Source organism: Lethenteron reissneri, chromosome 37 (assembly GCF_015708825.2).
Source record: "Lethenteron reissneri isolate LAM-NWPU_2019-01 chromosome 37, ASM1570882v1, whole genome shotgun sequence".
In the NCBI taxonomy this organism is placed as follows: domain Eukaryota; kingdom Metazoa; phylum Chordata; class Hyperoartia; order Petromyzontiformes; family Petromyzontidae; genus Lethenteron; species Lethenteron reissneri.
In genome coordinates this window covers 5,025,505-5,037,929 of record NC_083815.1, presented here as the reverse complement: position 1 = coordinate 5,037,929, position 12,425 = coordinate 5,025,505, and the positions used below count along the sequence as shown (strand labels likewise).

The 12,425-nt window shown below is 45.4% G+C and overlaps 1 protein-coding gene across 1 annotated transcript in view; it reads left to right on the top strand.

Annotated features, from left to right (window-relative positions):
* The window catches only part of LOC133351495 (fibrillin-1-like), a 34,148-nt gene extending 24,399 nt beyond the window's left edge, over positions 1 to 9,749 (top strand). The window contains exons 21-26 of the mRNA XM_061566754.1: positions 109 to 231; positions 1,761 to 1,908; positions 3,697 to 3,875; positions 5,902 to 6,052; positions 6,959 to 7,156; positions 8,846 to 9,749. Coding sequence (XP_061422738.1) covers positions 109 to 231; positions 1,761 to 1,908; positions 3,697 to 3,875; positions 5,902 to 6,052; positions 6,959 to 7,156; positions 8,846 to 8,870 — 824 coding nt within the window. The 3' untranslated portion in view covers positions 8,871 to 9,749. The remainder of the gene's footprint in view (positions 1 to 108; positions 232 to 1,760; positions 1,909 to 3,696; positions 3,876 to 5,901; positions 6,053 to 6,958; positions 7,157 to 8,845) is intronic.
* The last annotated feature ends 2,676 nt before the right edge of the window (positions 9,750 to 12,425 follow it).

Here is a 12,425-nt window from a genome sequence, read left to right as displayed (position 1 = left end):
GGCGTCACACGTGCACCAAGTGAAGTTCTTCTCACCTCCGATTAGCACGGTTGGCTGCGTGTGGTGCGAACGAAGTTCTGCATACATCCAGTACATGTCCGTCCGCAGACGTGAACGAGTGTGCGGTGAACAACGGCAACTGCGAGCAGAACTGCCGCAATGTGAACGGTGGCTTCGAGTGCTCCTGTAACCCCGGATACCTGCTCATGAACAACCGGCTCACCTGCATGGGTAAGTGCCTGGTCTCGATGACAATGCGTCGAATCTAGAGCGTACCCACGTGACGATCAACACGTCGGCTGGTTCGAATTTAGGTGCCTGTCTGTGATGAAACCGGGTTCTCGCGTGAAGCGGGTGCTTGGTCTCACGCCGTTCGCCAATGATTGCACAACAACAGCAGCTTACATTTGGTTCTGAGCTTAATGTGCCTGAATTCCAGCTCTGATAATTAAAAATATTCGTTTGATTCTCATGCAAACACATTTCTTTGTAGCAAGGCAGAGAAGCAAACCCTGCCTCCTATTGTGTGCAGCAGCGGTCACTTTAAGGGGATCTCAGAACTAGTTATGTGATATCCACTTCTGTGAACCAGTCATTAAACGCGGCAGTTGCCCTGCTTTTCTCGGGCTTTAAATTGATGCTTTATCATGTGACGTGGCAACGAACCCACAGTTTGGATAACATTTTGGAAAAATATAATAGAAAACGCTATTTATATTTTATGAAAAAATATGAAAGAAATCTCTTACCTTCATAGCACAGAAGAATGATAGAGCAGTCGCAGAGTGCCTTGGCTGAAACACTGACATCTGTTTATTTTCTTCTGTCTCATGCGTATTTTCACCTTCCTGAGTCTGGGGTGTTTTCAAATACCAGGCATAACCAGGCACTTTCACTGCTGGACTGCCAGAATATTTTCTCTTGATTGAGTTGTCATTGCAGTGGAAATGGTTAAGTAAATGTAAGTAATTTATTTTCCTTTGAGATGACAGTGGCTTGGATGTCAGAGCACTGAGCCAGTACCCGTGAAGTCCCGGGTTTGAATCTGTGATTCAGCCCCCAGTGACGAAACTCGGTTCTTAAATGTAATGAGTTTATTGTCTCAGCCCGGTCACCAACAATGATGGCACAACAAATTTCACGTTAAATGTGGTTTTCATATCATGTGGCAGAATTCCAGTTTCACTGCCAAAACAGTATTACACTATGAGACATCTCCTTTACCAGTGGCAAAATATAGTAATAGGTTTTAACCCTTTCAACTGGTACAAAAACTGACACCTTTATACAAGGGGTCATGTTTGCAATGACCACAACACAAGCAGTCAAATTGCCTTTTGGCGCCATCTGGTCCAACACCATTAGAGACGAGGCTCTAAGAAAAGCTGTCTCCGGTGTGGACCAATCAACTTCAAGGACAGTGCATTACATTATCATCATCAGAGACGTTTCCTTTTGTTTGCATTTTGACTGCTTGTGTTGTGGTTATTGCAAACATGACCCCTTGTATAAAGGTGTCAGTTTTTGTACCAGTTGAAAGGGTAAAAACCTATTACTATACAACAGTATTAGTTTCACTGCCACGTGACGAACATTTGTACGAAGTCGGGTGTGTGGGAATTGATTTAGTTCTGTCATTTCTCCAAAGTCGCAGATTTCACTGTTCTCCAATAGTTCTCAAGAGATGCTCCCTTTCACGGGAATATATTTCAAAATGGGAAATCACTAAAAAAAGTCTTCCAATTTTTTTCCTCTGCCAGCATGTGGCGGTCAAGTGTCAGCGCTGGAGGGCAGTATTGTCTCACCCGGCTACCCATTCATGGGCTTCGATGTATCCATGCCGTGCATCTGGAACATCACCGCGCCTGCCAACTACAACCGCATCAACCTCACCTGTCTCTACGTGCGGTAAAATGCGTTCATCCACACGAGCAATACGCCTCTCCCTTCGTATTCATGGCTAAGGGGCCGTCCATAAATGACGTCATGCACCTGGGGGGGGGTCAGACATTTGTGACGATGTGTGACGGGGGGGGGGTTGAGAAATGTGACGTCACGTCAAAATGCGCAACTTTAAATAAATATAGACAACACGTTCTACTTAATGAAATATACTTTTTAATAAATGTTTTCTCCTACAACATCAGAATGCAGCGCCACATTAAATACGCACTACAATGACAATAGTTTAAAGCGATTTGAAGCATGTTTTTTTATTTTGGGGGGGCAGAGCTTTGTGACGTCTTATTTGAGGGGGGGTCTGACTTTTTGTGACGCCGTGTGACGAGGGCGGGGGGGTCAAAAATCGTCCAAAATCGCGTGACGTCATTTATGGACAGCCCCTAATACCAGTGGCCATCATTTGAAACGGTCCTGCGCCTGTCCTAGGTCGAGTCAGCCTTAAAAGAGTACTTCGTGTGGTGGTGGGGATACATCAGCGCCGGGGAGACTAAAGTGTCCAGGTGTGGTCCTGGCCGCATCATCAGCTCATGCAATGTGCCGGCCTTATAGGTGCTCACTAACATTCTTTGCCCTAACAGCCTGTATGACTGCACTGATCGTGTACATTTGTTGAATCGTATATATGCGTGCGTGTCGTCGTTGTTAAGTGAGCATTTTGTCAATTTCATCCAAATTTTGTACGACCATACAGGGGATCTTTGGCTTTGCTGTGTGTGTGTGTTATATACATTTGCATCTTTGTCTTGGCCGAGGTCACTGGCGATGCACGTTGAATTTTCTTTCGCACCGTACGTAGCCGACCATGCTAACACTGGTAAACACACTTTTCCTGGCATAAGGTATTCCAACGGGTTTAAGGTAATTTTGGGGTGCTGATTCCAAATCTGGCATCAGTTTTTGTCTATCACATCAGGTTTTTGAGATATCAAATATTGCATTTTCAATAAAAACTGCAGAAGAAAAATATTAAATAAATGTGGATATCTACATAAAATGATATTATAAACACACTATCCTAAAAATACAGCACCATATTTTAACACTAAAGCAGTCACTGACTCGCAACAACTTGCAATCATAAGTGACAGAGTTTATTTCGGGTAAAATCAATGAAAATGGGTTATGCCGATAGCATAACAAGTAAACCCGTAAAAACAAAGTTTTTTACTCTAAATCCTTTATATGCGTGGCGGCTAGAGTCCTCTCGTCCTCTGGCTTGAGATGGCTGCCACCTATGGGTCAGATGATTGTCTGCCAGTATTAAGCAATTGGTAATTAAATATTTAATTTGTTTTCCCTAAACAGTGTAAAATTTAGGAAAAAAATTGTCACGAACATTAATTGTCTCGCACAACGAGTCTGTGTGCAAAATGTCAGCTCGATTGGATCACGGGAAGTGGGTTAAAAAACGGCCGAAAGATTTGCACGGTCGTAAGCAAGCAAGCAAGCACGCAAGCAAGCAAGCAAGCGAAATTAATATAAAGGATTTAAAAATGAGATGTGATAGAGCAAATTTGAGATCATATTTGGAATCAGCACCCTGAAATTAGTCTAAAACAGCTGCAAAAGTCCAGGCCAGAATTTTTTTTTTTCTTTTTGTTGACCAGTTGTAATCGGAGGTGCGGGGGAAGGACAACAAACTAGACCCACAGAAAAAAATGGGACAGAACCCACGGCATTCGCCTCTTGTCAACGTTCGCGTCGACCCCCACCCCTCCCCATCACCGTGCGCAGTTTTGACGACGGCGGCACATGCAACCTGGCCTACATGAACGTCACGTCTGTGCCGTCCTACACGCGCACGTGGTGCCGTACGCCCGGCGGCTCGCTGCTGGGGAACGCCACCGTGTTCGTCGAGTACTTCTCCTCCGGCACGGGCCCCAACACCGGCTTCCACTGCCACTACGCCGCAGGTGACAGGCGGACGCACCGGTTCGCACCACGACCGGCCGGATGTTAACTCCCTCGCCCGGTATGCAGGAGGTCGTGGGTTCGAGCCCCACCCCATGACGCCTGATGCTGTATATTTGGAGTTTGCGTGTCTCTCTCTCTCTGCCCGTGGTTGTGTGGATTTAACTCCGTACGCCCTCCGGTTTTTCCCTGCACATTTAGAATCAACATCACGCCTTGAGAGTATTTGGCTGAATTTCGATTTAAAGCTTTCGTGACTGCATGGATTCATATTCTTGGTTCTTTCGGTAAAGTCACGTAGATGGGAAATAATAAAAGAAAGTAAAAAATGTATTTATTATTTCCCTTCTACGTGACTTTACCGAAAGAACCAAGAGTATTGTGCTGCTATACGTTTCTACATAAGCCACTTTATTGGGCGATCATTTGTGACCAGGTCACTTCTGAAAAAGAGCTACTGTACATAGCTCAGTGAGCCTTACCTCGTAAAACAAAAAAAATTGCTTAGATTAATCTGTGGACAAAACTCAAGCAATTTGTATAAATTAAACGATGGGTGGGAGTCTTTTTTTTTTTTACAAAGGCAGCTCTACACACACACACGCACACGTTGTGAGAGCTAGAGCAGAACGCACCGATGGCGTGTTGTCCCTCATTCTGTTCAGCGTTTAACCTTTGGTTTGTGCTTGTTTAACATTGACTGTGTTGTGCACCCCCACCCGCCCCCCTGAGTTTTTGTGTGCCCCCTCTTTAAACAAGATCACGCGATGGGGTTGGGTAGGGGGGGCAGCTGAGAGGGGGTGGGGCTAAGAGAGCTTCGGCCCCTCAAATGTTACCATTCAAACATCAGCTGTCAAACCTCTCAAAGCCGGACTCGGCGAGAAAGTGTGAGGTCACCGCCAGCAGAGCACGCGATAGACCCGATGAAACGAGGGAACTCGTGAAACTTTTATTCGCGCAACGTCCAAAACCGATGGACGGTCACGCAAAGTTCGTGGCGGGCCGCCGCGATCGGTTAAACCTGTGCCCACGGGCGAGTCAGTCGACCACGTGGCCCGCTAGTGTTCTCTGTTTTCAAACCATCGTTTTAAAATAAACATTGCATTGCGAGTATAATAATCCATTTCTTACGACGTCTATTTCAGCTCCTTCAAATAATATACTCATGCCTATGGCTGCTGCTGGTGGTGGTGAAAACAGTAGGGATTTGAGACCTATTTCTGTTTAATATTGAGTTGCTGATGAATGGGCGAGATCTGCGGGGTCCAGTTATCAGCATAAACACAGGTTTGGGAGTATCAAATTAATGACGTCAGTCGATGATTAATGACTGAAATTAGTCTGAAAAGAATTAAAATTGGAAAAAAAAGTTTGGAGAACATAGGTCGATAATGGATTCCCAGCCCCACGTTTTGTGCAAGAAACGCAATTCATATGGATCGTTCAAGGGAGGCAAGTAATGGGAGACTTTAAAAGGGCAATTGATACATGTTTCCAGAAGATAGAATGGGAAATGTCAAAATTTCAAGGATCTTGATCTCAAAACATTTCTCCCTCCCCCCCATTATGAAAATAGTGTGACCACATCTTGGCCAAATATTGTTTGACTAAATGTTTTTGCTCCCCGTGTTGAAGCTGGTCACATCGCCCTTGCACATGCCATACTTAGAGTCATTTAAGGACAAGAGTAAGGATTTATATTTAGAGTGTACTTGAATGCCTCGAGAAAATGAAGGCGCCTTACACCACACCTCAACCAATCCAGTGCCCTGCTGCAGTCTCGTCAAGGGGACTGTCAGTGGCAGCTGTCTCTGTGCCTCACAAGGTGTATGCAGGGCCAGCCTGCAAATGAGCATTCGTCCACCATTTGGGGGCACTTTAGCTATGTGGTTTTCACGAAATAAGGAGGCATGTATTTGTGAGTATGGTATTTGATCAGTTTTGATATATTTGATCCAAATTGCCAGTAAATTTCCGTAATGTATTTTTTGTTTATTATTTGTTTTCTGTGTGTGTGTGTGATGACAGCGTACAAGCTGACGTCCGCTTTGAGCACAACTACCGGAGTGTTTGGATTCCCAAATTCCTCCGGTGAATTGTATCCCAACAACGCCAACCGGACCCACATCATTTATGCCTCGGGCAGCAACCGCATCTGTCTACAATTCACAGCCATGAGGTTGGTCTGCAATGTCTTAATAAGAGAAACGTGCTCGACTATATCTGGCTTTTGTTCGTAAGGCAGTTAGGTAAGAGATGTTGGTTTAAAACACAATGGGAACGTTTCCTAAATCCCTCCAGCTTCATGAATGGGTGCACCGCTGTTCATCGATGGGCAGGTCACGTGTGGTCGGGTAAAGTGTGAGTGTGTGTCCACCTCTTCCGCCAACAGTGGCGCGAGCAAGTAATTGCAGGGCTGCACCTTTACCTTTTGCCGATACTGTACTGTCTTAATTTAACAAAACACAAACTCTCAAATGTTTTCTATGCAGATTAATCTGCAGGCTGTTTAAGATAATGTCCCAACAATGAGAATGTTGTACGTTTTTTTTAATATATCATATAGTGCACAAGACCGTAAGAGGTGGAGATAGTTAAATGCCAAAGCATCAGTGGCACCCGCTCGACCCCCACGGTGAATTTGGTTGACGACGATGGCGATTATGATGCCATCTAATCGGACAGCCCTATAAAGGATAAGCGTGATGCAAATCACGCAGAAAAGCAGCATTGGGTGTGCATATGGAAGCCATCAAATGACCAGGGAGCATCCAAACTCAAGAGGCCTGATGTGAAGCAACACAAATTCTGTAATTTTGATGAGGCAGCGTTTAGTTATTTTAGTTAATACACCGCACATGCAGTCTTCAGTCGGTGGAGCAATGGCCCAGTGCTTATACAATGAAACCAGCAGTGTGACTGCCAGCTGTGACTAGCATCAGCGGAGAGAGATATCTGAAACCTGGCATGGCCTTCCTCACATCACCAACCCACACCGAGTATGGCCAAACAACCACCATGGCATTTACACAGCCCCGGGCAGACGATATATTAAAGCAAGGTGCGCTGCGTGCTTCGGACGCAGCCTGGAGAACAGCGCGGGTTGCAGCAAGGACTACGTGGCTGTATACGACGGGGCCCTGGTCACTGCGCCGATTCTTGGCAAGTTCTGCGGGGGCTCGATCCCGGCCAAGATCGCCTCCAGCGGCACCAGGCTGACCGTGATGTTCATCTCTGACAGCGAGACGCAAGACGCCGGCTACAACGCCTCCTACGCCATGAAGTAGGCATCGCTCAGCACAGGCGGCAACACGCTTGGCCCTTGTTGTTTGTTAGATATTGTAACCTGGATCACCCCGTCAGATGGAACATTTTGTTTACGTGGGTGTCCATGGTGTAAAGGTAACACATACATTCATAACATGCCTGCCTTCCTTTGCTTTCAAATGCAAGCCACAAGTCAAGAAAACGATCAAAAATATTATAGTACAAATTATTAACACTGCCTTATAAGGAGGTGGCCATGTGGCTCAGAGGTCAGATCTCTGAGCTAGCACCACTGAGATGAAATCCCAGCAGCCAGCTGTGATCAAGCCAGGTTCTCCAGTGTAGTGAGTTGACTGCATACAAACATCATGGGACCTCCCTTTGCCAGTATCGAAATATAAAAAATTAACCCGTAAAAACAAAGTTTTTCACTATAAATCCTTTATATGCGTGGCGGATAGAGTCCTCTCGTCCTCTGGCTTGAGATGGCTGCCACCTATGGGTCAGATGATTGCCTGCCACCATTAAGCAGTTGGTAATTAAATATAAAAAAAAAAATCCTAAAAAGTGTACAATTTTTGAAAAAAATTTTCACGAAAATAAATTGTCACGCACAACGAGTCTGTGTGCAAAATGTCAGCTCGATTGGATCACGGGAAGTGGGTTAAAAACGACCGAAATATGTGCACGGTCGTAAGCGCGCAAGCAAGCAAGCAATGTGAACTTAATATAAAGGATTTAAAAAATAGCTTTTATCCTTTCCGACAATAAAACAGGTGTTGAGATGTTAAATCACCAAACATAAATCTTTTGCAAGGAATCATGTCTGCATTAACCACATATACTTGTGGCGAACATGCAAAAAAACCATGCTCTGGTAGTATATGCATTGTTTTTGAAACTGATTGGTCCACACCAAAGACAATGCATCATAACGACGTTGTTTCGTTATGATGTCTTCTATAGTGTATTACAAACCTAATATGAGCACACCCTTAGCGTGCTATAACAGACTACCTGACCATGCATTGGAACCTTTTTCAGTCTTTTAAATACAGATTTAAGCCCAGGGACCATTGGACACATATACAGTGTATGTGTAAAGGAGGACTTGACTGTGTCGTCAACAAAAGGCTGTTTTTTGAAGCCAGTAATATAACACGTCCAAAATAAATTCCCGAGAGAGCCGGATAGACTGCATTCGAGCCCTTATATACCGATCTCAATCCGTTCCAGCAATCAGCGTGCGACGAAGCAGGCAGTCAATCGGGCGAGTTCAAGCTTGCGTTTGAACGTTGCCAGCCTTTAGAGCTTGACCAGTTATGGGGCATACACATACACATATGAACAGCAAAACTGTCAGTTTATGCACTTTGGTTCTTTCGATAAAGTCACGTAGGTATAAAATAAAATAAATCACGACGTTTCGGGCGCAACACAAGCGTCCGTCATCAGGTGGGAAAGCGTCGGACGTTTGTGTTGCGCCCGAAACGTCGTGATTTATTTTATTTTATACCTACGTGACTTTATCGAAAGAACCAAAGAGCATGGATTCCTGCAGTCACGAAAGCTTCAAATCAAGATTGTCAGTTTATGCTTTACACAAAGGAGGATATAATTAATTGATATAGTGCGCTCACAGTCACCCATGCATATATATTTTCATTTAGAATGAACTGATATGTTTTTATTATCTCGTTTATAGGTCTCCAAGCGGCTTCACGTGTTGAGGGATGCTGGAGGAACGTCATCAACCTCTCCCCAGCCATCTGTGCCAGCAATTCCTTGTCCCCTGTTTGTATCCGGGCTTGAGTCCTTAATTTTTGCCCCTCTTCCTATGACTGACTGCCTCACTCTACAAAATAAATATGTCCCACTGTTTTTGCACTGCATCTTGAGAGGCGGTCGCACTTAGACTCTATGTAAATCCAAGTCATTCTAGCTCCAAATCAAGTTTAAATCCAAATCGTCAATTTTAACATCAGCAGCATCAGAACCAGCATGTCACTACACACCTCTAAATTGAATTATCGAAATGCAGAATTGTCAAAAAGGAGGCATGCGAGTAACAGTTTTCCATTCAATTTGGATCCAACATAAAGCAGTTCACGTAGATTTAATATTAATAAACTACTTCGTAGACTTTACATTTATACGTCGGGAGCCAACTTAAACAACAAGTCTCTTTTGTAAGGACGACCTGACCAATAAGGTGGCAACAGCACAGTGCAATACAGAGCAGCATACATGGCTGAGACAGATTAACAAAACAATCCTGTTTGACATCACAGTTAAACACATTTATTGTAATAAAGTTATATATTGCATTTCTCTTTTTTGCACATGTATTGCGGATTATATTAAAGTGGAAACTAAATATATTAGTTATGTTTGGTGGTTTTAAAGAAAATATGGCATTTTATAGTATTACATTTTTTAATATGTACTACCTATTGGATTACTTTTGGGATGACAATTAAATTCTGGAAATTATAATGGAAATGTCTTTATTGATGTATGGAGCCATTGTATTTCTAGGGATACGCCTTAGTAACAGTGAGTTATTGTACCATCAGACAGTATAAGGATGAATAAACAGTCTATGAGTACCAAGTGTCAATAATTATTGGCTGTGGTATTGCTGTATGCTACATAACAAAAAAACGATTACATTTTTACCTGTCAGTAATGGGGGAATTGGTGGTGCAGTGGTAAATCCAGCAACCAAAGTTGAATTCCCAGCCGTGGTTAAATTCCTGCACGGACCAGCGGGGGAGGGGAGTGCTCCACCCAGCCGACGATGAATGAAAGGGATGAAAATCACGCTTAAAATAAAAAGGAATATTTTAACAAACTTTTTTAAAAACACGCTTTAATGAAATTTACCGTGGTGATTTACAGCCAACGTCAGTTGAGCGTGGATAATTAGACCCAGCCGAAACATAACATATAAAAAAGAAAGTTTAAAAATATAATTAAAATTTTTTTTTTTATGATAGAAAATAGTATTGTCATCAGTATGACATAAGTATACCAAGTTTGCAGTCGATACCACATTGGGAAGTGGGTAAAAATTTAGTTACAAGATTTGAGAATACAACAGACAGAGTGAGTTAATAAAAAGCGCGTAATAAAATATATATATATACAATGTAACTTGTGTTGGCCTAGCATAATGCCGGAAAATTACCTAAAAATTACTAAACTGGGATTATACTTGGCAACATCGCCCCACACTGAAAATGTGTCAGCACCCTCCTTATGAAATAGCCTTGAGACTCAGGCTATTCTGGGTGAAGATGCATAACAAGAATCATAGATGCATGTCCTCGCAGTCGATTATACTGAACGGTAAGCATCCAACGCTGCTTTAGTTCATGATGAAAAGGAGTAAGCCACACTTTACCCCACCACGTGAGATCTACCGATCAATTGTGGGGTGTCCATTTAGTCAGTTTTGTGGGGATTGGAAGACCAGTACACTCACCATTACACCATGCCAAGACAACTATTACGGGTCCGAAACATCCTAGGCTCCTGTTGGATATGGACAGATATATGAATGAAGGTGCAAATGTCTGCTTACTTGATATTATGTTTATTCTCCACAACGACGTGAACCATTATTTTTTTTATCTGGAAACAGGCATTTCAGGAGGCATTAGATTCATTTTGGTCTTGTTAGAAACATTCTCAACAGCGTTGCACAAACATTTTACTGGGATCGTACTGCCACTATCCTAGAATCTCGCCCAGATCCGGAAGAACATTGGCAAACAGTGGAACAGCACGGGCGTCCGGAATAAACGCCTCTTTCGAGACCCAAACATCGCATCTCCTGGCTCTGACATTCCTCGAAGATACTGATATAACCATCAACAGACCAATTAGCACATCTCCTTCGCGAACGAAAATTAAAGACAAGGGGCCGTCCATAAATGACGTCACGCACCTAGGGGGGGGGGGTCAGACATTTGTGACGTCAGTAAATGACGTCACGCGATTTTGGACGATTTTTGACCCCCCCCCCCCCCATCGTCACACGGCGTCACAAAAAGTCAGACCCCCCCCTCAAATATGACGTCACAAAGCTCTGCCCCCCCAAAAAAATAAAACATGCTTCAAAAAGAGGGGGTCGACGTCGGGGTGTTGCGTCTGGGGTGTGTGGGGGGGTAGTTGGGATGAAGGCGGTCAGCGTTGGGCCATGTTTGTGCCACCCGCAACAACCGTGAGGGGCAGCAGCAGCACCACCACAACCACCACACCACAACCACAGCACCACCACAACCACCACACCACAACCACAGCACCACCACAACCACCACACCACAACCACAGCACCACCACAACCACCACACCACAACCACAGCACCACCACCACCACACCACAGCAGCATCACAACACCACCACCACAGCACCACCACAACCACCACCACAGCCCCACCACCACACCACCACCACACCACCACACCACCACCACCACACCACCACCACACCACAACCACCACCACAGCACCACGACCACAGAACCACACCACCACAACCACCACCACAGCAGCACCACCACAACCACCACACCACCACCACCACAACCACAGCACCACAACCACAGCACCACAACCACCACCACCACACCACCACAACCACCACACCACCACACCACCACCCCACCACCACAATCACCACCACAGCAGCACCACCACAACCACCACACCACCACAACAGCACCACCACCACCACCACCACACCACCACACACCACCACACCACCACCCCACCACCACACCACCACCACCACCACCACCACCACCACCCCACCACCACCACACCACCACCACCACACAACCACAACCACCACCACACCACCACCACCACACCACCACCACACCACCACCACAACCACCACACCACTACACCACCACCACCACCACCATCCCACCACCACCATCCCACCACCACCACACCACCACCATCCCACCACCACCACACCACCACCATCCCACCACCACCACACAACCACACCACCACACCACCACCCCACCACCACACCACCACCACCACACCACCACCACCACCACCACCCCACCACCACCATCCCACCACCACCACACCACCACCACCACACCACCACTCCACCACCACACCACCACCACCACACCACCACCACACCACCACCACCACACCACCACACCACCACCACACCACCACCACCACCACATCACCACCACACCACCACCACACCACCACACCACCACCACACCACCACCACCACACCACCACCACCA